General features: G+C 34.0%; 1 protein-coding gene across 16 annotated transcripts in view; it reads left to right on the top strand.

Moving 5' to 3' along the window:
• The window catches only part of LOC101685149 (ankyrin repeat and KH domain-containing protein 1), a 131,545-nt gene that overhangs the window by 50,391 nt on the left and 56,414 nt on the right, over positions 1 to 24,740 (top strand). For 10 of the 16 annotated variants that reach the window (XM_013052415.2, XM_045075409.1, XM_045075406.1 and 7 more), the window contains exons 8-11: positions 232 to 469; positions 703 to 894; positions 6,334 to 6,443; positions 16,391 to 16,447. In XM_013052415.2, coding sequence (XP_012907869.2) covers positions 232 to 469; positions 703 to 894; positions 6,334 to 6,443; positions 16,391 to 16,447 — 597 coding nt within the window. Of the gene's footprint in view, positions 1 to 231; positions 470 to 702; positions 895 to 6,333; positions 6,444 to 16,390; positions 16,565 to 24,740 lie in introns of those variants that run through there. The other 6 variants (XM_004744805.3, XM_045075407.1, XM_004744799.3 and 3 more) reach the window with 2 other exon arrangements.

Genomic DNA, 24,740 nt, shown 5'->3' with positions numbered 1-24,740 from the left:
TTCTTGTGGAAAATTTTGGGTTTGCTCAAAGGTAAGGTAAAGTAATCTTAATGGAGTTTTGATAAGACACCTCAGGTTTCTCAGATGGGCATGATAATACATGTGTATCTAAGGTACATCTCTGTTTCTTTCTTCCTTTTCATTTTTCCTCAATCTCTTCTTTTCTCCCAATTTAAAAATCTCAAAACAACAAAATTCCTTCCTTCTTGTTTTCCTTCTAAAAATCTGCAGGATGGACATGTAGAGGTAGCACGTTTGCTTTTGGATAGTGGTGCTCAAGTGAACATGCCCGCAGATTCATTCGAGTCTCCGTTAACGCTAGCTGCCTGTGGAGGACATGTTGAATTGGCAGCTCTGCTTATTGAAAGGGGGGCAAATCTAGAAGAAGTTAATGATGAGGGATATACTCCCTTGATGGAAGCTGCTCGGGAAGGACATGAGGAGATGGTGGCCCTACTCTTAGCGCAAGGTAAAGTAGTTTTACTTCTTTAATTAAAAAATAAATTTCCTTTGGGTGTTTTGTGTTGAGTATCAGCAAAGTGTACTACAACTAAAATACTTTTTTGCATTGATGGTAAAATAAATTATCAGCACCCTAGAAGGAATCCTAGAAGCAGGGAGAGATGATTAACATAATTTAGAACAATATTTTTATCCTAAGTATTGCAGCTAGTGTTATCAATTTTTATGCTTTCCTCTTAGGAGCAAATATAAATGCCCAGACGGAAGAAACCCAAGAAACTGCTCTGACCTTGGCTTGCTGTGGAGGGTTTTCTGAAGTTGCAGACTTCTTGATTAAAGCAGGGGCTGATCTAGAACTCGGCTGCTCCACACCTCTCATGGAGGCTTCACAGGAGGGACACCTTGAGTTGGTTAAATATTTATTGGCTGCTGGTATGTGAATTTAAAAATGCCCTTTAGAAAAAGGATTTTTATATTGCTTTCATAACTTTATCAATTAACCTTAACTTTTTCATATCTACAGAAGTTGAAAGCCAGCTCTACAATTTGATTGTTCTACTTAGGCTCCTACATCTCTAAAAATGTCTTAAAACATTTTCTTATTGTTAAGGTTTGCTTCATGACCATAGCTTGCACATTGACCTTCTCTCTCCATTCAATAGTTTGTGGCTTCTGGAAGGCAGAAATTAGTTCCTCTTAGTCTCTGTGTTAGTAAGTGGAGGTGGGGATGATGACATTATAGAGGTCATAGTTTGATACTTTCAAGCCTGTTCATTTCTTGACATTTTTAAGTCTTCTTAAGAGTAAAAAAAGAAAAAAGAACAAGTGGGAATTTAATTTTTGGCAGAAGTACTTAGTTTTAAAATGATTTGTGCTTTATGCATTGATAAGCAATAGGAAGAAATTAGTAGTTTTGCATTAAATATTTGTAGTTTTATAGCATAAAATAAGAATTAGCAGAGGATGCTTGGGTGGCTCAGTCAGTTAAGCATCTGCCTTTGGTTCAGGTCATGATCCCAGGGGCCTAGGATCAAGTCCCGCATCTGGCTCCTTGCTCAGCAGGGAGCCTGCTTCTCCCTCTGCCTGCTGCTCCCTCCACCTGCTGTTCCCCTGCTTGTGTTCCTGCTCTTTCTCTCTCTCTGAAAAATAAATAAATAAAAATCTTTAAAAAAAATACTAGAAAACTAGAAAAAAATATCCAGATAGACATACACCTTTATAAGTATATTGAAAACAATATGAAAATTTTCTTTTTACCTGTGTCTGACATATTGTTTAAAACTTGACATATGAAGAGGGCACCTGGGTGGCTCAGTGGGTTAAGCCGCTGCCTTCGGCTCAGGTCATGATCTCAGGGTCCTGGGATCGAGTCCCGCATCGGGCTCTCTGCTCAGCAGGGAGCCTGCTTCCTCCTCTCTCTCTCTCTCTGCCTGCCTCTCTGCTTACTTGTGATTTCTCTCTGTCAAATAAATAAATAAAATCTTTAAAAAAAAAACTTGACATATGAAGAAATTAATATGTTAAGGAAAATATAATATTTAGCAAGGCTTTGTTCAATATTTTTAAGCTTTTATTGTTAACATTAATTTCATTATAGCCCAGATTCAATTTTTCCTTTGAATTGTTATTGAAATAATTTCTTAGGATTGTTAGTGCAGATGATTATGTAGTTTTTAAACAAAAGCATAGACCAGTCATACAAGCTGACCTCTCCCCTGACTCAGATATTAGCAGTCACTGTAGTTAATGTGTGCATTATTCAGTCATTGTACCTCCATCATTTTCAGCAACTATCTTTGTGCCCTTCAGGAGTGCTCTACCAGTGATTACCTTCCATAGTCTTTCCACATCCCTCTGTGTTAAGTGTTGCTGTTGTAAGAGGCTTTTAAGAGAAGGCATTAATGTTTAGTAAGAAATTATTGAATACCAAGACATTCTGCTCAGCTTTTATGTTATTTCTATTAATTGCCACTGGTCCCTATATAGTTAGAAATATTAAACACATTCTTATAGATATGGAAACAATACACAATCATGTTACCCTAAGGCAACCAGGCTAATAAGTGGCAGAGCTAATGTTCATACTTAGAGCTCTGGACATCGTTTTTCCTATTGTACCACTGTGGAATCTTGTTTAGCTGCTTATGCTAATTTGTCATACAAAGTTTCCAGAACTATCTCAGGGGATTGAGAATCACTTTTTTATATGATCACTATCTATAAAAATTTTTTTTCCAGTTTAGAGTGTGCTTAATTTACATGAAGTTCTTCTTAGAGTGTAGCAGTAAAAACAAAACACACACAAAAAGCAAAACAATAAAATTTTTTAATATATTGCCTCTATCATTTTCAAGAACTTTTTTGTTATGGCATATTTTCAAACATAGAGAATAGTATAATGAACCCTAAGAAGCCATCACCCAGCTTTCTTTACCAATTTTTTTTTTCTTTTAGATAGAGAGAGATCACAAGTAGGCAGAGAGGCAGGCAGAGAAAGAGGGGGAGGCAGGCTCCCTGCCGAGCAGAGAGCCTGATGTGGGGCTCGATCCCAGGACCCTGAGATCATGACCCAAGCCGAAGGCAGAGGCTTAAGAGCCACCCAGGTGCCCCATCTTTACCAATTTTTAATTTATGACCCATTATCATTTCTTTTCTTCTTCTTTTTTTTTTTTTTAAGATTTTGTGTATTTATTTGACAGAATGAGATGGTAAGAGAGGGAAAAACATGCAGGGGGAGTGGGAGAGGGAGAAGCAGGCATCCTACGGAGCAGGGAGTCCACCACAGGGCTCAATCCCAGGACCATGGGATCATGACTTGAGCCCAAGGCAGACGCTTAAAGATTGAGCCACCCAGGGGCCTTGACCTATCTCATTTCATCTATATTCCTCCATATCCCCCATTTCTTTCTTTTTTTTTTTTAAGATTTATTTATTATCCGAGAGAGAGAGAAAGAGAGAGAGAGAGATCATGAACAGGGGGAAGGGATAGAGGGAGAAGCACACTCCCCTCTGAGCAGGGAGGGAGCCTCATGCGGGACTCAGTCTCAAGACCCCTGGATCACACAACCTAAGCCGAAGGCAGACAATTAAGCAACTGAGCCGCCCAGGTGCTTTCCCCCATTTATTTTTATACAGTTGTTTTTTACTGAGATGTAATTGATATAGAAAACATGAGTTTCAGGTGTATAACCTAATGATTTGGTATTTGTATATATTGTGAAATGATCACCACACTTAAGTCTAGTTAACATCCGCCACCATATATATTTATAGAAACATTTTTAAATTTAAAATTCAAATTTTTAATTTAAAAATAAATTATTAAAAATATAAATTTATTTCTCTAAATAATCAATAAATGTTTTAATAGGTATCTCTGAAAGATAATCTTTTTTTTAAAATATTTTATTTGTTTATTTGACAGAGATCACAAGTAGGCAGAGAGGCAGGCAGAGAGAGAGGAGGAAGCAGGCTCCCTGCTGAGGAGAGAGCCCCATGCGGGGCTGTGTCCCAAGACCCTGGGATCATGACCTGAGCCAAAGGCAGAGGCTTTAACTCACTGAGCCACCCAGGTGCCCCTCAGAAAGATAATCTTTAAAAAATAACCACAATATCATTTTCCTACCTACAATTTTTAAAATAGTAATCTTTTAGTATTATTAAATGTCTAAGCAGTTTTCATATTTTTCTTACAAATATGTATGTGTGTTTAATGAATTTTTTAAATCAAGATTCAATAAGATTTATATAACAGCTGTTGGTTAATGTCTTTTTTTTTTAACATTTCTTTTTTTTTTCTTTTAAAGATTTTATTTATTTATTTATTTGACAGAGAGAGATTACAAGTAGGCAGAGAGAAAGAGAGGAGGAAGCAGGCTCCCTGCTGAGCAGAGAGCCCGATGCGGGACTCGATCCCAGGACCCTGAGATCATGACCTGAGCCGAAGGCAGCGGCTTAACCCACTGAGCCATCCAGGCGCCCTGGTTAATGTCTCTTAAGTCTCTTTTGTCTTTGTGCTCCCCTTCCATTTTTCTATTTCCTTGCAAGCTTTGATTGAAGAAATGGAATGTTTATTCTTTAGGCTTCCCACTGGTATGGATTTTGCCAGTTGCATCTCCATGATTTTATTTTACTTGTTTTTCTGTCTCTTGGATTTCCTATAAAGTTGTAGTTAAATCTAGAGACTTGATCTGAATTCGGGTATGATGTGGGTTTTTTTGTTTTTTTTTTTTACTAGACTGCTTCATAGGTACTATTTGTATACTTCTTTCTGGAGGTAATAAACGTCTGATTATCTTTCTTTTTGTGATATTATTAGCCACAAATGATCATTAATTCATAAATTATCAGTAGATCTATTAATTCATTAGGAGTAGTCTCAATTCTGTTATTCCTTCCTTCTTTATTAGCTGAAACGTGTCTATAAAGAGAAACTACCCTTCGTCAGCTATTTGGTTACCCTTAGATATAAATCCTATGAGAATGGCAGTTTGATTTTTTTTTTCCTTTTATTTACCAATTAACAAAACAATAAGGTAATCCCCTAATATCCTTCACTGGTGACTAATGAAGTTTTGTTTTTTACTTGAACATTATTTGAACTTCCAAATTTAAGCATATGTGATGGCTTTTACTTCATCATAGTTCTCATTCTTTTAGAAGCAAAAACTATTGAAAGATGGGAAAATTTGATTATCTTTGGTCAGTAAGGTTAGCTCCGAAGTCCTTTTGATGTGACCTCATTATAGTCTCTCGTAATTCCGTTGGTTTCTGATATGGCAAGGTGTTTCAGGCACATCTTACACACATTCTGCCCCAAACCAATTATTTTTCTAAGCCCTTGTTGCATTTGTTAGAAAATAGTATGTAGAGACCATAGTGTAAGCTAGAGACTATTTCTGCTTGGTGTGTCATTGTCTCTAGCACTTATTGGTTTGTCAGAGTTAGGAATTATTTATTTTTCTTATGGATAAAAAACATGAGTTTATGTCAGTACCTCTAATTCAGAGCCATAGAGTTTTCACTTAACTTCAACAGTCTTCTGTGTTTTCTCTCGGTTGTTCCGAAAATTTCACTTTTCACCAAAGATTACTTGTTTACTCATTTGATTTTAAGATATCCATAGAACTATGTCAGAATACAAATCAGCACACTGAAAAAAAAATTAAATTAAAAAAAAAAAGAATACAAATCAGCAGTACCACAATATGATTTCAGAGAACTCTTTTGATATTTTTTGTTTTGCAGCCCCCGCACCCCCTCCCCCGGTTTGGGCTCTATAAAATAATATGATATCGTTCCTCTTTTTTTTTTTTTTAAAGATTCTATTTATTTGGTAGAGTGAGAGAGAGAACATGAGATGGGGGAAGTTCAGAGGGAGAAGCAGACTCTGTACTGAGCAGGGAGCCTGATGTGGGATTTTATCCTGGGGTTATGACCTGAGCTGAAGGCAGATGTTTCACCAACTGAGCCACTCAGACACATCTAGTACAGTTTCTTTCTGTGTGCCTAAATGCATAAAAGAAAAATGGGATACTTAAAATACTGTAGTATTTTAATATTTGAATTCATCAATTTTGGGGTGCCTGGATGGCTCAGTGGGTTAAAGCCTCTGCCTTCGGCTTGGGTCATGATCCCTAGGTTCTGGGATCGAGCCCCACATCCGGCTCCCTGCTCACCAGAGAGCCTGCTTCCTCCTCTCTCTCTGCCTGCCTCTCTGCCTACTTGTGATCTCTGCCTGTCAAATAAATAAATAAAATCTTAAAAAAAAAAGATTTCGCTGAATTCATCAATTTCATCAGATTGTAAAATTGGACTGTTTAATACAATCTTACAGTTCACAAGTATATGTTTGGTTTTTTTGCTTGCCAGGTGCTAATGTTCATGCTACGACAGCAACAGGAGACACAGCCTTAACCTATGCTTGTGAAAATGGACATACGGATGTTGCAGATGTTTTGCTTCAAGCAGGGGCCGATTTAGTAAGACATATTTATTTATTCATTTATTTATTTGAGAATGTTGATATTCTTTCTTTTATTTTTAACATTTAGAAAACACTCGGAAAGGAGATCAGTGATTTGCATACTTTGCATAAAATAACTTTTGAAAAAGTTATTGTAATTGTTGCATTCATTAAATATATATGAAAGTACTTCGTTTTTAAACCAAAAAAATTTTAACTTTGTATATAGCATTTATATACAAATATATTTTATTTTATATTTATATTATATTTCTTTCCTAGGTAAAACTATTTGTTGGTTTCTTCCACTCAATGCCAGTCCCATTTGACATTCCTGAACTTTTTAAACTGCTCTTTTTAGACATATAATTTCAAAGATATGTTTACAGAATAGAATAACCTATCAAATCACTTTGATTTCTTTTGTTTCTTTAATTAGTTTGACTTTTGAAAACAAAACTGTCTTCTTCCTGATATTATTACAGCATTCTGTTGATTTTCTATTAATGTTTTCTATTTTGGCTTTTCAAAATTTCAAATTAGATGGCAGCTTCATATATGTAATAATCTTTACAACTGTGGGGAATTGTAAATAGTTTTTCACTTTAAAGGTTCATACTTCTTGATGAAATGTGTGCTTTGACTAATTTTTATTTTGGAGGGTACTTTAAATTGCTTTCTAGAGTCTGTCTCCGAATTTTCTTTTATATTTCTTAAAAATCTGTAAGACGTGCACAACTATAAATGTTGAGGAGGTCTGATAGTTTAAAGTTATTTAGAAAAAAAAGTTTTTAATATTGCCTTTTAAACCATTTCAAGTAACAGATACTCCCACAGATACCTGAAAACATTGTTGGAAAATAATGATTGTGGTTAACATAAATGTACAGTATGTTTTGCTATTTATCATTATTTCTACTGATTCTAAATATTATAATGATAAGAATAGGATTCATTCTCATCAATCAGGATCTACCTCATCGGTTAGAATTTCTGAGAGGTATACTTTTTTTGCTTGAAAATTACGCAGAATGACACATTAAGTGGATCTTAACCTTCTGCCTTCTTTCCTTTTTTAGACTTGCTTTGGGTCATCCATAAAAATTAAGAATTGAAGTATTTCATCATATAAAATAAAGAAATAAGATATAGCGTAAATGCTATATACAAAGTTAAATAGTCCTCTGAATTCTATCTGGTTATCTCCATTTTTCTTTGGTAAAGTCATTTTCTTAATGTTTGTTTAAAATTATTCTGAAAATATTAAGTAGTAGAAAGAGGAACTGTCTGTTAAATAGAATCCAATATTTAGCAAAACCTTATTGATTTCATCTAAGAGAACTAATTTATAGCAAAACCTTACTGATTTTGAGTTAAAAATCTATTATGAAATATTTTTAATTTAAATGTTTTATTTTGTAGTCTTCTGGAATTACATAAAGAGTATGATTAGAGTTCCTCAGAATTATGTTAAATGAACAGATAAAAAGAGTTAAATTTATCATATTATTTTACATTCCAAATGTATGACTAAAAAAGTGGCTCTGATAAATATATATCTTAATTAAGTAGGGTAATATTATTATCCTAATACAATCATTTATTCTATTTTACGATCTTGCCTTCGCATTCATATTTATTTGTAATTATAACTATAGTGTAATAAAGTTATTTTCTATTTTTTCCACTGTATGTTCTACATATTGCCACATAGTCTCTGTATTTATAGCTCTTCCATTAACAGACCTTGATTCACCTTTCATTGAACTTTTGACTTGCTTTCATTTTTCACAATATAAATACTGTTAGATTTAATAACTTCATGAGCATAGCTTCTTTTCTTTTGAATAACCTCATATATTGATTTTAACTTTAAAAATATATTGCTTGTTCCATGCTTTTGCTATCTGTGGAGAGGCTTTTCAATTTTAATATTAGTTCTTTTCCTGGTTAATAAAAAAGCAGTACTCAATCTTTATAAAAAATATGGCAAGTATGGGAAAGTATAGTAAGTTCGGTATTTAGAACCTACAAATAAACTTTGTGATTTCAGGCTTTACTATGTTAGCCAGTGGGGGAAACAAGACATAATAAAAAATAAGAAGTGAGTTAAACAGGTGGATCAGTCCAAATCCTGAGAAAAAATGACTGATCATTTTTACTAGCTGGACCTTACAGGCAATAGCATCTTTCTTGTTCGCCATTCTTTTCTGCCATCTCCTCGTATCTATTTTGGCCTATACTAATTTCCTCCTTTCCTTTGTAGATAGAAGACTCTCTACTCCCATTCTATCTCTGGCATCCCACTGGTGTGTTCTGATATCTATATTTGTTGCTTAAGTAAAATGAATTTTCTGTGTGTATGGGCTAGTCGAGAGCCTTCATTTTGGGGGAAACTATTTTTACCTTCAGTTTTAAATAAGGATTTCCAAGTCAACCTTGGAACACAGTCCGAACCAACCCCTATACTTTATTAAATTTTAGAGTCTAACTCTGGCCACAGTTCAAGGTTTTGGTATAATAATTTGTGAAAAGGAACTTAAAAGCTATTGTTTCTCATTCTTTAGAATATTTTGTACCAGAATCAGTTAGGATATTAATTATGGTTTAAAAAACTTCTAATGCAACAATTTGGTTTTCTTGTATTGTTGCTTGAAATGAAACTGAAAACTTTTATGGCTTTCATTCTAAATGTATAGTAAGTATAATTCAGGACTTAGTTTTAAGGGAAATCTAGAATTTTCTTATTGATTGCTTTAAAAAAATTCTCAGCTAGAACTGATGGCATACTTGAGCGTTTTCAGGTAGATCCTCAAAATATGTACATGTTCTAATTTGAAACTTAGTTTTTTAAAATGTCACTTTTTCTAGTTTTAAAAATACTTTAAAATAAAATGATATATAGATATTTCTAGTAAAAATGACACTGAATATCTTATTTAGAGGTTGTAGATTGGTATATATAGCTTGTCTAACTTTTTAATAATTGAATAAATTTGAATAATCTATTTAAAATGTTTGGGCTTAATTAGTATCCTTAAATAGACCACTTAAAGTGTTCCTTTTGAAAGTAAAAACATTAAATGAAAAATTGTCCATTAATTCCAGAATTATTTGAATATTCTCCGTTTAGCATGCAGAATCATTTAACTACTCTATGAATAGAAAACCTTGAGCAGATCACCTAATTCATATCTTCCTGATGTTTGCATCTCTTATTACAACAGTAATGGGAATATTGAAATCAAGATTATTCCTTTATGTATTTTCTTTGTCTACATAGCATCTTTGTTTATTGAGCCCAGGTTTATTTTTAGTTTTTGAAAATGATTATAGGTATATGAGTAAACCCATTTTAAGAAAATTTGTATTAAAATGCATTAGCATTACTTAAAATCTAAAAGAAATACATTTAAAAATTGCCTTTGGAAACTGCTTAATCTTGTTTCTCTGAAAAGGAATTTTCATGTTATTTGTATCTTCATACATTTGTTACTGAACTCTTTGATCAGAAATTACCAATAACACCATTTCATAACTGAAATTGACCAACTACTATAGTCTTTTAGAACCTGCTCTGGTGTTCTTTATTATTCTAGGCTGTTTTCACCAGTTACTGGTCTTTAGACCAGAAGGCAAAGTTCTAGTATTTCATACTTGTTCTCATCTCTGTAGCCAGCTAGCTTTAGCTAAAGCACTTATGGCTTGATTTCTTTTATCACAGTCTTCTTATTACTATTAATTTTCAAGTTCAAGGTGGAGAATTTGCATTAACTATATACAGCAGTTTGATTTGATTGTAAAACTGCATTTTTCTCTTGCTTGCTTTTAATTTTGACTTTGTGTTGACTAACACGTCAGAGGTGTTTTGACTTGGTGTTTATGTTTTCCATTTGTGAAGATTATGGAATCTTAATCTTTTCATCATGACATTTTAATTTTGGTATTAAAACTTTGGCACATTTGTTAGGATAGGAGAAATAATGGTCATTTGTAGACTTTCCTTCACCTGTATTTGCCATCAAAACTGAATTTGAAATGGGGGAAAGAGTGATAATAGAAATCAGTTAAATAAGTCTTCAGCTTCTTGGCCTTTCGTTTCTAAAAGAGGTATATTGTAGTATAACTGATCAGTAAGTTCCCCACTCAAGGAGTACTTCCTATGATAAACAATTAACATAGATATTAAGGGAATGTAAGTACATTCTAGTTATGTTCATATGGAAAGATTTAGTGACCCACCTTACCATTTTATAGGCCAGCATTGCCATTTGAAAGTAGAACTTACTTACTTTGGCTCTGCTGGGTATGGTTGGGCAAATCACTTAAATTCTCCAGGCTTCTTTGTTTCTCTTCTCTTTTTCCTCACCTCCTCTTCTTCTTCCTTTTCCTTTTCTTATGTATTCCTTTTTTTTTTTTTTAAGATTTTATTTATTTATTTGACACAGAGAGAGATCACAAATAGGCAGAGAGGTAGGCAGAGAGAGAGAAGGGGAAGCAGGTCCTTTTCCTTTTCTTGTGAGGGATTTAGACCAGATGATCTTTAACTACCTGGCTTAAGTCTAATTTTGTGATTTCTGAAGAACAAGTGAATTCCCTATTTCGAGGTATTAGATAGATTAGATGATCTTGAATGTTTTGTTAGTCCAAGAATGTGTAAAGTGCTATGAGATCTTAAAGAAGATGAATTTTTAAGATTATAAACCATCATTACTAATAATGGTGTTAAGTATTATATAAATTATTTTCCCTCTTAAAATATTTGTATGTATTAGATGCATTTTAATTATCAAAAATTATTTTGGGTGTTAACTATAATTACTAGTTAGCAGTTTAACTTGTCATAAAATATTTTATAGATTGTCTTAATAGATAGAAGTTATTTATCCCTGGGGTGTCTGGGTGGCTCAGTTGGTTAAGCATTTGACTCTTTTTTTTTTTTCAAGCATTCGACTCTTGATCTCAGGGTCATGAGTTTGGGCCCCATGCTAGGTGTGGAGTCTACTTTAAAAAAAAAGTTATTAATCCCTAAAATACATAATTGACTTAGTAAGGCTACCCCAATAAAGAATAATCTGACATTATAATGCTAAGTCATTACCTCTTAGTCATCTATTAATATTTTATTCTACTTAAATACTGTTAAAGAAGTAGGAAGAGTTTCTTTGACATGGATTTTTGTTTTAAATGAACTATTTCCTCAAGAATATAAGTCTCTCAGTTATCTTTGGAATTATTCAATTATAAATACATTCTTTTTGTTTATAAAAATAAAAAAAATTAAAAATTAAAAAAAATACATTCTTTTTTTTCTTGCAGCCAAAGTTTATTTCAAGTAGCAATATAAACTTGTGTTCATCTTCTCATCTTACATACCTTAAAACTTTTCAAAATGTCCTTTGTGTAAGATTGTTTTTACAGCTTCGGCTTTCAAATATACACAGGCAATGTTCAATGAGAGATAAGGAATTTAGAATGCCATTTTACTTTAAGATGTTTACTACCTTGGGGCACCTGGGCGGCTCAGGTGTTAACCATCTGCCTTTGGCTCAGATCATGATCTCAGGGTCCTGGGATAGATCCCCACATCGGGCTCCCTGCTCAGTGGGGAGTCTGCTTCTCCCTTTCCCACTGCCCCTGTTTATGTTCCCTCTCTCACTGTCTCTCTGTCAAGTAAATAAATAAGATCTTAAAAAAAAAAAAAAAAGATGTTTACCACCTTGAAGAAGGGGTGGAAAAGGGACAGGATACCAAAGGCACAAGATAGAGCATGTTTTTTTCTTTTGCTCACAGTGAATCTGTTTTAGATGAAATGGGTCAGAGGAAATAAATAAAACCAACCTAAGGAAGTGTGGTAGGTACAGAGCGTTGCTAGTTATGGGGTCTTTGCCATATTGAGTAGAAGTTGGTTCTGTACCAATACTTAATTTCCTTGTTATTTTGGCTAAATTGTTATTTTTTTTTTTAAAGTTTATAATTGAATTTTTTTCTTAGTTTTTTTTTTTTTTTTAAGATTTTCTTTATTTATTTGACAGAGAGAGAGATCACAAGTAGGCAGAGAGACAGGCAGAGAGAGGGGAAGGCAAGCTCTCTGCTCAGCAGAGAGGGCTCGATCCCAGGACCCTGAGATCATGACCTGAGCTGAGGATAGAGGCTTAACCCACTGAGCCACCCAGGCACTCTGAAAATTTTTTTCTTAGTTTTAAATAGGTATATCTTTACATGGTTCAAAATTGAAATGTAAAGTGCCCTATGGGCATCTACTTTCCCTCTCCATTAGCCATAATGTTCATTTCTTGTGTCCTTCCAGAGATATTTTATGTGTGTATGATGAAAAGTTACATTTGTTGAAAGAAACAGCTATCGATGTTTGGTGCTTTGTATAATTCCTTATTGAGATAGAATTTTGGTTTTCACTATACTTTCTCCATAGTGTTGACCATAGCTTTTAAGGACTTTTTTTTTTTTTTTAACATTTTTAGTATTTTATTGCAGTTGAAGCACTTTAACACTGATGAGGAAATTGGGCACTTTGAATATGTCATAATGGTCTGTCACCGATTTTGGTTAGGTGATATGGTTAGGTCATCCCTAACCATCAAGTAGGCTCTCTGACTCTTTTTGCTTTCCTTGGATTGAATTCTACCAGCCAAATGAACTTCTTTGGGCACTTTTTAGAAAGTTGAAATTACATGACTTGGACATGGATGTGTTAACAGTCTCTGGTTCTTATTTGTGGAATTTATTTCCTTTGAAATAAGATTTGATGTGGACTTCACTCAAAAGGAAAAGTTTTGAAAGATTAATTTGTTATCTATATTAAATCTTATAAAATAGAAATATGGACCAGGTCCCCTTTCATAATTTTTTAAAAATTTCAGCAATATGTTATTTGTCCTTCTAGACATTTCTATCCCCAAGCATATATATATAGTCCATGTATGTGAGCAATGTCTTTTTTTATATGAATGGATTTGTTACTACATATACTCTTCTGTAACTTTTTTCTTATAATTTTTTTCTGTGTTCCTATAGATTTCTCATTCTTTTTCACAAGCACTAGGGTTCTATGTAATTTATTGACCATTTATTTATTCATAAATTTCTGGGTTATTACAGTTTTAAAATATTATTATAGATATGCTGTACTATATATTGTTAGACATATTCACATATTTCTGCTACTTTTGTGAATTTATCTATAGGGATAAATTCCTAGAAATGAAATTACTAGTTACCAGAGGATCCACTTCTAAAATTTTGATAGCTGCTGCCAAATTGTTCAAAAATGCTGAACCAGTCTGCATCTCTATTAACAGTTGAGACCTGATTCCCCACATTCTTACTGAATTATATTGAGTGAGTTCCTTCTCTTTCTTTCTTTTCTTGGTTTAATTTTCTAATCTTTAATCAGAGTCTCCACGTTTGTTTTATCTTAAAAATCTTTCTGTGTTCCAAGTAGCTCTGTGAGCTGCTTCTTAATTGCTCCCAAAGCTTTTATGAACTACATAAAACACAGGTGTAAAATTACTTTCCGAGAGTATTCAGACATCATCTACAAATGCAAATTTTGAAATATTTTTTAATTTCCTTAACATTGATTTTTTTTTTCAAGAAAATCAAGTATTCAGGGGCGCCTGGGTGGCTCAGTGGGTTAAGCCGCTGCCTTCGGCTCAGGTCATGATCTCAGGGTCCTGGGATCGAGTTCCGCATCGGGCTCTCTGCTCAGCAGGGAGCCTGCTTCCTTCTCTCTCTCTCTGCCTGCCTCTCAGTGTACTTGTAATTTCTCTCTGTCAAATAAATAAATAAAATCTTTAAAAAAAAAAAGAAAATCAAGTATTCAGACAATATTGATTTCATTCTGAAAGAGGAGAAAAATGTATCTTCTTCCCCCATAGGATTTGCATGAGCTTTTTTTTTTTTCATTGTCATTTTTTAATAACATTTATATTTACAGTCTTTTTTTTTTTTTTTGCACTATTTCTCACGTTGTTTAACTTTAGCTGTGTATTTAGGGGATTCACTGTTTATCTTACTACTCTTGTAGTAGGTAGCCTTATAATTCCTGAGGTCCCAAATCTGACTCCCTTTTGACTGGCTCATATTGGCATTTTGATTTGAATTTACTTTCCTCCTCCAAAAAAATGAATTCACAGATGCTTGCATTTTTGAAACTGCTGTATGTTATATTTATGAATGAATGTAACCATATATAGAATTACTGAATTGCTTCTTTTTTCTCCTCAAATTTAAAACCCTCTATTGTACTGTCTTCTGGTACTGAATATTTCCAAAGCTTGCTGGAATATTCCCTATTATGTGTAAGTTACTTCCCTTTTGTGCCTGGATTATCATAAGAGTCTTTCATTATACTTTTAAACCTCTGAGAGTTCTTAGTGTTTATTATTTTATGTAACTTTTCCTGGAAATTAGTGAGAAGATTTTAGGTCATCTTGTTAGGTCTTCTCTTCTCCCCCACCTTCAGTTTTCTTGTATTATATCCTTGAATGTTTCTTTTTCTTTTCTGCTTTCTTCTAGGATATTTATTATTGGTATATTGGATTTTTCTTGTTTCTTTTATCTTTATGTCTAATTCTTTGCATTTCTTTCTTTTTTCCTCTGCATTGTTTTTCTTAAGCCCATCCTCCAGGTCATTATTTTTTTCTGTACATTTCTGCTTCTATGTGATTTTCATGATTTAGTTTCTTCTCTTCTTCCAACTTACTTTTAGAACTTTTCTTGTTGTTATATCACTTTATTCAGTTATTTAAAGAATTCAGGTTCTCTTTATTTGGAAGTGTAGGGGATATTTGACTAAAAATTTATTGTTTCTATTTTGATAGGAATTTCTTAGTATGTTCTCTATTGGATACTCTGTGCTTATTATTTATATTTGAATGAGGCTGGCTACTTATTGAACATCATGTGGGGATGGGGCAGGGAGAGGAATCCTGATAGCTTCTTCAGATTATATAGTTGTCTCAGCATACTTACTCACCAAGTCTCCATCATAGGAGCATACATCCCCCTAAGGTAAGCACATCACCCAAAGAAGAGGTAGGCATGACTTAAGAGTGAAGTTTTCTCAGAGCACCTGGGTGGCTCAGGTGGTTAAGTGCCAGACTTACGATTTCAGCTCAGGTTGTGGTCTCAAGGGTCATGAGATGAGCCTTGGCCCTGCACCTGAGTCCCTACTTGGGACAGTCTGCTTGAGATTTTCTCCCTCTCCCTCTGCACATCCCCTTGTGCGTGCTGCACATGCTCTCTCTCTCTCTAATATATAAATAAATCCTTTTTTAAAGAGTTAAAAAAAAGAGTGAAACTTTATCTCAGCCATGTTTCTTTTATTGGAGACTTAGTTCTCTGGTTAGTGACTGAAAAGATTATTGCTGTTTCTTCTAATGTATCCCTATCTCACCTTCAAGTACTTTCTGTCACAACTTTAGATTGAGGAAAAAATAGATCTATACAATATCTCAGGTTCTTTGGAAGTTCCTGATTTAGTTGAAAAGCATGAGTGCCAAGGGCATTTCTCAGGGAGAAAACAATATAACTATTTAAATACTTTATAGTATTTCCCTTACTTTTTCTCCCAACTTCTGATATTCCCGGTTCCTTTGATTTAAATATTTTCCTTGGTTAGATATTAAGACATTGCTCTTGAGTCTGTGGCTCTAGTTGTATTTCAAGACAAAGGCATGAGTTCAAGTAATTCAGCAGAATTTTTCTGTGTGTGAAAGTTTATAATGAAGTTATATTATAGAGAACCACATTATCAGACCCTTAAAAACAAATCATATTATGCTTCTGAGATTATGATCTCTATAGATGAGAATCTCTTTAGTTGAAGATCCTGAGTTTACAAAGCCCAGCACCTGAAATACCAGTCACAAGGTCTTCATGGCCAAATGTGATTTTCATTTTTGGAACAAGATCCGTGAGTTCTTCTTTTTCCTTTCACAGGACAAGCAGGAGGACATGAAGACTATTTTGGAGGGCATAGATCCGGCCAAGCATCAGGTGAGGGAGGCCTTTGATGCTTGTAAGCTACTACATAAGGAATAGATGTTGTAGGTAACCAAAACTCTGGATATCTGAATTACAGCCAAGAAGTTCCAGGACCTTGCTGGGTGACAAAGAAAATTTTCTTCAATTGAAAAAGATTATGAAGTTCCAATAAGAAGAGATTTATGTTACTAGTAGTTTGCTTCCTTAGTATTTTTTTTTTTTTAATGTGGTATTCCTAAAAAATTTCTTAGGTGAAGATAGATTTTCTTATTCAGATAGTTCTTTTGCATTCTTCCTTACAGGGAGATTCAACATACTACAGAGAGAAATCCTCAGTTTTAAAGTCCTTTGCATTCAGCTTTGTTTATCAAAAATCTGAAAACTCAGGCTTAGGGAGTTATATTGGATTGTTTTTTATATAATCCTCAAAGAAAAATAATTAGGTGAAGCATTTACTATATATTATTCATGCCATTAATTTCTATAAACTTAAAATTATTTTTGTAAAATTGCCCCCTGTAATTTCATTTTGAAATTGGTTTTTAAGAAGGTAAATACTTATTCATAAGCAAACACTTCTTTTGAGAAAATGTTTTGAATTTGTGCCTCATGGTTTTAAGAGTCAAGCAAATTTGGTACCCATTTTAATTCAGAGAGATTTGTTTAAACTCAGGAAGCAGTGCTTAATTTTAAAATCAGGAATAAATTGTGATTATATCACAGCTTAGGCCTTCTAAAATAAATTTTTCAGCATCAAGCCACTCTTAATCAAAATGCTTGTTAAGGATCTTCATTATTGTCTTGTTGAATAAGAAGCTGCTATATTCATTCTATTTTGAACCAAGTAAATAATATATTTCACAAAACATTATGTGAAAATATGAATTTTTACTCAGTTGTATAATATCTCAGGCTCCTATCGAGAATGTAAAGCTGAGTGTTATTTCAGATAAAGTATTTCTTTCTTCTCAGACTGGTTAAAGGAAATGTGATTATAAATCTCTAAGCTGTAAGTCTCAAAAACTTGGGGTACTTTTTTTTAAATGAGCTTTGTGGCCCCACTTTTATTAGAGGTTCAGACTTAGTAGATCTGAAATGGGGACTCTGCATTTTAAATGATATCCTAGGAGATGCTGATGGCAAGTTCTCCATATTCCACACTTTGAGACATTGCTAGAGTCCGTCACTCTGCATCAGTGTTGAGTTCTCTTCCTTTTCCATCTTTGCTTTATAATCCATCATTCTTTCTCCAACCAAACCAAGTTAAGTTTGGTTTTTCTCTTTTACTTGTGATTTTTAGAAACTGAGCTAAACACAAGCCCTAGAGTAGTGGCTCAATCTTTTTTCCATCTCAGTTGTCCTAAGGGATATGAATAAGATCAGTAAGAGCAGATCACTAAGGTAATAATTAAAATACAGTGGTGGATTGGAAGAACATACCCTCCCAGGGGAGAACATTAGTATCCTCTAGTACATATATAGTATAAAACAGTCTCCTCTCCCTCTTCTCTGATTCTGGTCTTTCCCTTGACAATGTCCTCCTCAAACTCGAAGAAGTACTGCCTCTGTAATACAGTTACAATCCTTAGATGTATACCTTGGGTGTGCATGGCTATGATTTTAAGGGAAATCAACTTACTTTTTAAAAAATAAACTTAATTTTAAGTTAAATTTTGTTATCTAAATCCAAATGGGGAAAAAAATGCAGCCTTTTCCTCCTAGTGCTTGTTCCTCAGAACCAAAACCTTGCAGTGTATTTTTCATGGATAATATTTTAGGGGACTTACAAAGTTCTAATTATCCATTTATCAATATAGTTCAACCATTATTAATTAACTTACCTTAATTAACTTTAAATATGACCTACTTTTTAAATGTTAAGTTTTTATTAAGGAATAACATACAGACTTTTTAGATTTACTATTCAAAGCTAGTAAACTTTTATCTGTTTTTTTCTTGATCTAAAACTATTTGTGAAGTACACAAAATTCCTAATGCCTTTTCTTTTAAAGGCCACAAAAACAAGTCTCTCTTTCTAGGTTATTGTATTTTGAATGAGTCCTTTTCAGCTACCTCAAGTTTGTTTAAATATAAGTACAGATTACATCCAGTCAAGAAGATAAAGTCAGTGTTAGTATATTTTGAAACCTTTCTGCTTTCTGTTGTTTCAAGTATGTAGATACAATAAATAAAGTATGGGAGAAAAACAAACTAAGACTCTGTAGCTACAGTCAGAAAAAAGATTAAAGAACACTAGACTAGAATTGGAGTGTGGATCCACAGTTGAAGCTATACACCCAAGAAGAATTAAATTTAAAGAAAGGGGGAGCGTGGGGGCTAGGATTTCAGTTTCTGTAGGCAATAGGGACTGAATGCATCACAAATGGAACAGGCACTTAGATCTAGTCTACTTGACTGAAGCAAGGAACTGGGACCATATTGCCCCACCTGTGAACAAAGATGGGGAAAAAAGCTACAATCAACTTCTTTGTTGTAGTTAGAAATGATCTACTTGTTCTTGGTAGAATGAAGATACAAAGACAACCGTGTAACTAAGAACTTGGAAGACACTTTTTTTTTTTTTTAAGACTTTATTTATTCATTTAACAGACAGAGATCACAAGTAGGCAGAGAGGCAGGCAGAGGGGGTGGGAAGCATGCTCCCCACCGAGCAGAGAGCCTGATGCGGGTCTCGATCCCAAGAACCTGGGATCATGACCTGAGCGGAAGGCAGAGGCTTAACCCACTGAGCCACCCAGGTGCCCCTCTATTTTTTGATTTAGTGAGCAGAACTAAAATAACTCCATGAGACCAGAAGTTTTAAGTTGCCAATGAAGATCTCTTGCTGACATGGACTTTTAGGGTCAGATTCAGGCAACTTTCAGATCATCTGATGAGAAGGGATAAGTTTGTAAATAGAAATAAAAGAAAAAACTCTCATGCAAATTGAGCTTTTCAAAAAAATTATGAAGCTCAAGAGCAAATTGACATGGAGAGATAGTCAAGATGTAGCAAACAAACAAAAAGTGCAAAACAGGAGACTTCAAGCTCAGGCAATTGAAATAAAAGACTTTAAACATGCTTATTTTAAACTATAACCAGTAGCCACAAAACAACATGAAACAATGAAACAAAAGCCAATAATTATGAATTAAGAACAGATGGGTATGAAATAAAAAATGTTAATTTTGTGAAAGGGAAAGTTGTGGAAATAAAATATATGTAGGATAAACAATGTATTGGACTCAGTTGAATAAAAAATTAGTGAATCAGGTGATTAAATGAGAAATAACACAATATAGCATAAAGATAAAGAAATGGAAGATTTTATGAAAGAGAAATTGAGAAAAAGAGGGTAGATTGAGAAGCTCTACCACACATTTGAAATTTCTGAATGAGAAGATAGAAATACACAGTAGAGGCAATGTTTGAAGAGATAATGATAGAGAATTTTCTGAAATTGGAGCCAGACATGAATACTTGATTGAAAGATTAGTAAATAAAACAAATGAAACTGTAGAATTTGAAAGATAATATTTTAGAAGCTACTAGAAGGGAAAAAGTGCATTACTTCAAAGGAACAACAATCAAATTTTTGACAGCAGATTCTCATCAACAGTAATAATCACAGAAGACAGTGGGAAGTAATATCCACCAAATACCAGAAAAAAAATAGAATTCTGTACTCAACTACTCTTCCAGAGAAGGAAAAATAAACTTATTTTCATATCTACAAAGAATAAAAGAGCTTACCACCTCAGATCCTTGCCAAAAGAACTACTAAAAGATATATACATCAATAAGGAGACAGATATATCCTGGAGGAAGGCGTGGGATGCAGGAAGCTACGGTAAGCAAAGAAATTAGTAAAGCATATTATAAATATAAATTTTTAATACAACACCTAAATTTTTATGCTTAAAACCAAAGTAATACTAAAGTTCTAGATAGCAGTAGCATGAAATTCAGAAGGATGTGTTAAAAGGTTGAAAAGCCATGCTAGAGTCCCTCTGTTGTTCAGAAGAGAAGGATCAGGTACTGAATAACTTTAAAGTTTTTTTTTTTTTTTTGCAAAATATGTCAGTAATCAGAACAAATATAAATCTGTTGAACACAGCTGTTAAAGGGAAAGACTTTTGAATTAGATTAAAAATGAAAATCTAGCAAATTCTGTCTTTGGGGATAAACCTAAAGTGAACTAATAGGGGAAGATTGACGAAGTGATGGAAAAAGTTATGTAAGGCAATATTAATATCCAATGAAATGGGATTTTTTCAAAAGATTTTATTTATTTATGACAGAGATAGCGAGAGAGAGAATGCAAGCGCAGGGGAACTGGAGAGGAAGAAGCAGGCTCCCTGCTTAGCAGGGAACCTAATATGGGAGTCGATCCCAGGACACTGGGATCATGACCTAAGCCAAAGGCAGGCGCTTAATGACTGAGCTGCCCAAGTGCCACCTGAAATGGAATTTTAAGCCAAAAGCATTTTTAGAGATAAATGTTCCTTCAACTGATATAACAGTTATTAATCAGTAACAATCTACCTTCTAAAGAAAATAGAAAATTACAAAGTTACAAGAAAGATAAGTCTCTATTTGTGGTGATAGGATTTTTTTCCACAGACTTCTGTATGAAACTGATCAAAGAGATAAAGCAATTGTTAAGAATAGAAAAATCAGATTTGCTTATAAATGGCTAACATTCTATTTCTATTAAATATACTATGAATTCTTTTCCAGTACATGGAACATGAATAAAATTGTCCATGTTTTAGACTACAAAGTCTTTAAAACAAACTCCTTAGTCACATGGACTTAATTCTTTGATCTTTATTGATTTGAAATTACAAATTAATAATAAAACCTTTTTTTTAAAACATCCCATTCACCTAGAAAGTGAAGAAAAATACTTTTATATAATTCATGGGTTAACGAGGCAATCATAGTGAAAATTACAAAGAAACTATCACAAAAACTACACATCAAAACTTAGGTGAGAGGATACAGCTAAAGTGGTCCTTAGAAGGAAAAGTTTTTTTAATATACAAAATGAAAGTAAATGGAGCTAATAAAAGAACAATAAAAAGCACCATGAAGTAAGGTAATAATAAAAATAAAAGCAAAAATAATAGAATAGAAAATAATAAAAAATAGGGAAGAAGACCAAACTTAAAAACTGATTTAATAAAAACAAAACACAACTACTGAAATAGATAAAATAAATAAGACTATTTGCTAAAAAGGGAAAATGCACAGGTAAATGGTAGAAATTTAAAGGGAGTTATGACTATATGATACAGTAGAGATCATGAAAATTTATAAGGCAGTCATATGAACATCAATAAATTTGAATACTTGCATGAAGTGAATGCTGATTTTTTCCATGAATATATAAATTTATCAAAATTGACTCATGAATAGGAAACCTCAGTAGAAGGATAAGTATATTACATACTGAATCAGTAGTTTAAAATCATCCATCCAATGAAAGGAGGAAGTTCAGATGAATATATAGGTGAGTTTTACCAGATGCTCAAGGAATAAATAAACTGTACGTTGTTCTAGCTATTTCCAAGAACAGAGAAAGAAAAAATGTTACAATGTGCAATATTTAAGTTTATAACCTTGGAAAATAATTTTCTTTGTTTATGAAGGAAAAATACCATAATTTAAATCCTAAAATTTGATTGATCTTGAGCAAATATTGGCTTAACAAACCCAACGTTCATAAGTAGTATATACAAATTTGATTCCTATTTTAGGGATTTATTTAGAAAGAGAGAGCACGTGCATGTGCATAAGAGAGCAGGGGTGGGGGGCAGAGAGAGAGAGGGGCTCAAGTGGACTCACCGCTGAGTGCAGAGCCCATTGTGGGGCTCTGTCCTGGGACCCCAAGAACATGACCTGTTCCAAAATCAGAGGAATTGGCCACTCATCTGACTGAGCCACCCAGGCGTCCCTGATTCCTATTTTAAGAGAAGGACTTGGGCGCCTGGGTGGCTCAGTGGTTAAGCCGCTGCCTTCGGCTCAAGTCATGATCTCAGGGTCCTGGGATCGAGTCCCGCATCGGGCTCTCTGCTCAGCAGGGAGCCTGCTTCCTCCTCTCTCTCTCTCTCTGCCTGCCTCTCTGCCTACTTGTGATTTCTCTCTGTCAAAAAAAAAAAAAAATCTTTAAGAGAAGGACTTAGTGGTCAGATATCTTGGGGCAACTTATATATCTTGTAGGATTTACATTATTGATTTTAGGACATGAAATATTATAAATACATTAAAAGTTGGGACATTCCTTTACCTACCATTTTGTCAAATATAATTATGTTTTTCAAAACCAAAGAATGCATGCATCTATTTTTAGGGAGGAAAATAAAATAACTTTTCACACCTTTTATTTCAGAAATTTTATTGGTGTGTTGAATTTTGAAATTTGATTTGGGGTGAGGATCTTGGGACTATACTTTCTGATTTTTTATCATTTAAGAGCTATCAAAATATTTGATATATGCAGAACTAACAGTTATTTTAAGTTTATTCTAAAGGAGGGCTTTCACAGTCTTTTGTCTTTGCCATTACTCACAGGACCTAGTTATGCTGATGAGTGTCACTGCTAGGCCTAAGAGAGAAGAAAGAAAGAAAAAAGAAAAGAAAAGTGACGTTAATATTGCCCACCCATGTTCTAGTAATAATGTATTATCAAATGCAGATAATGAATGTCTAATTCTGAGTTAGCTACTACCCTTAATTTCTTGTTAAATTAACTTTTCTTTCTCTTATTTACCTAGTAGAAAATTAAAACTTCAAACCTCAATACTAAGAAGGAAGATTTAAGAGGTCAGTTACACTTAGGCTCCTTCTTGGAGCAGTTTATTGTTTTAGATGTTAGGTATGTAATGTAATGGTAAGCAAAAATGACACGATTGGTGTTCTCATGCAGCTTACAGTTTAGTGGCAGAGACATGTTAGCCAAATAGTTATACAAACTAATATATGATTGAAACTTATGAAGGAGTGGTTCATATAGCTATGTACATACAGATGGTCCTGAACTTATGATGGTTCACTTAGAATTTTTTGACTTTATGACGGTGCAAAAGTGATACACATTTAGTAGAAACCATACTTCGAATTTTGAATTTTGACATTTTCCTGGGCTGGTGATATGTGATAAGATACTGTCTACTGGGCAGCAGCAGGGAGCAGCAGCTACGGTGAGCCAGATAATTTCAAGAATAAACAACCAATGCATTCACAACCATCATGAACTCATAAAATCATTGTTATTCACTTTCAGTATAGTGTTCATTCATTATATGATTTTAAGTACTTTATTATGGAGGAGACTTTGTGCTTGTTGATTTTGTCCCAACTGTGGGCAAATGCTCTGAGCATGTTTAAGGTAGGCTAAGCTAAGCTATGATATTCTGTAGGTTAGGTATATATATATATTTTTTAAGATTTTATTTATTTATTTGACAGAGAGAGATCGTAAGTAGGCGGAGAGGCAGGCAGAGAGAGAGAGAGAGGGAAGCAGGCGCTCTGCCGAGCAGAGAGCCCAATGCAAGACTCGATCCCAGGACCCTGAGATCATGACCTGAGTCGAAGGCAGTGGCCTAACCCACTGAGCCACACAGGCGCCCCATAGGTTAGGTATATTAAATGCACTTTACACTTAAGATATTTTCAACTTAAAATGGGCTTATCCATACATAACCCCATCATAAGTCAAGGAAGATTTGTAATAGAGTAATTGAGTCAGGAAGTTCAAGGAGGTCTACCTTGAGGAAATAACACTTAGCTTGAGATGCGAAGGATGAAAAGGGGCTAATAGAGAAGTGTTACAGGGAAGAAAGAACAGCTTGAACAGAAAGGCCTTGAGTCAGGAGTGGAAATAACACATTGCCAAAGGAGCAATTTATTTCCAGTGTGTAGTTGATTGCATTGATAATTCAGAAAAAAGTGACATGGAGAAACTGAACAACTTTCTAGGTCTTTCTGAATGAGGTTTTCTTTTTTTTTTAAGATTTTATTTATTTATTTGACAGACAGATCACATTAGGCAGAGAGGCAGGTGGGGGGAGGGGAGGAGGCTCCCTGCCAAGCAGAGAGCTGATGCAGGGCTTGATCCCAGGACCCTGGGATCATGACCTGAGCTGAAGGCAGAGGCTTAACCCACTGAGCCACCCAGGTGCCCCTGAATGAGGTTTTCATAAAGTATATTCCATTTTGTTTTAAGTAGATTTCTAGAATGTTAGATTTGCTTACATTTGAATGTAAATTCAAAATCCATTCCAAAGCATCACCTGTGTTA

This window comes from Mustela putorius, unplaced genomic scaffold (assembly GCF_011764305.1).
Source record: "Mustela putorius furo isolate JIRA1106 unplaced genomic scaffold, ASM1176430v1.1 tig00000145_pilon_pilon_pilon, whole genome shotgun sequence".
Classification (NCBI taxonomy): domain Eukaryota; kingdom Metazoa; phylum Chordata; class Mammalia; order Carnivora; family Mustelidae; genus Mustela; species Mustela putorius.
Note: the sequence above shows the minus strand (reverse complement) of the source record. Positions and strands in the feature narration are given on the sequence as shown.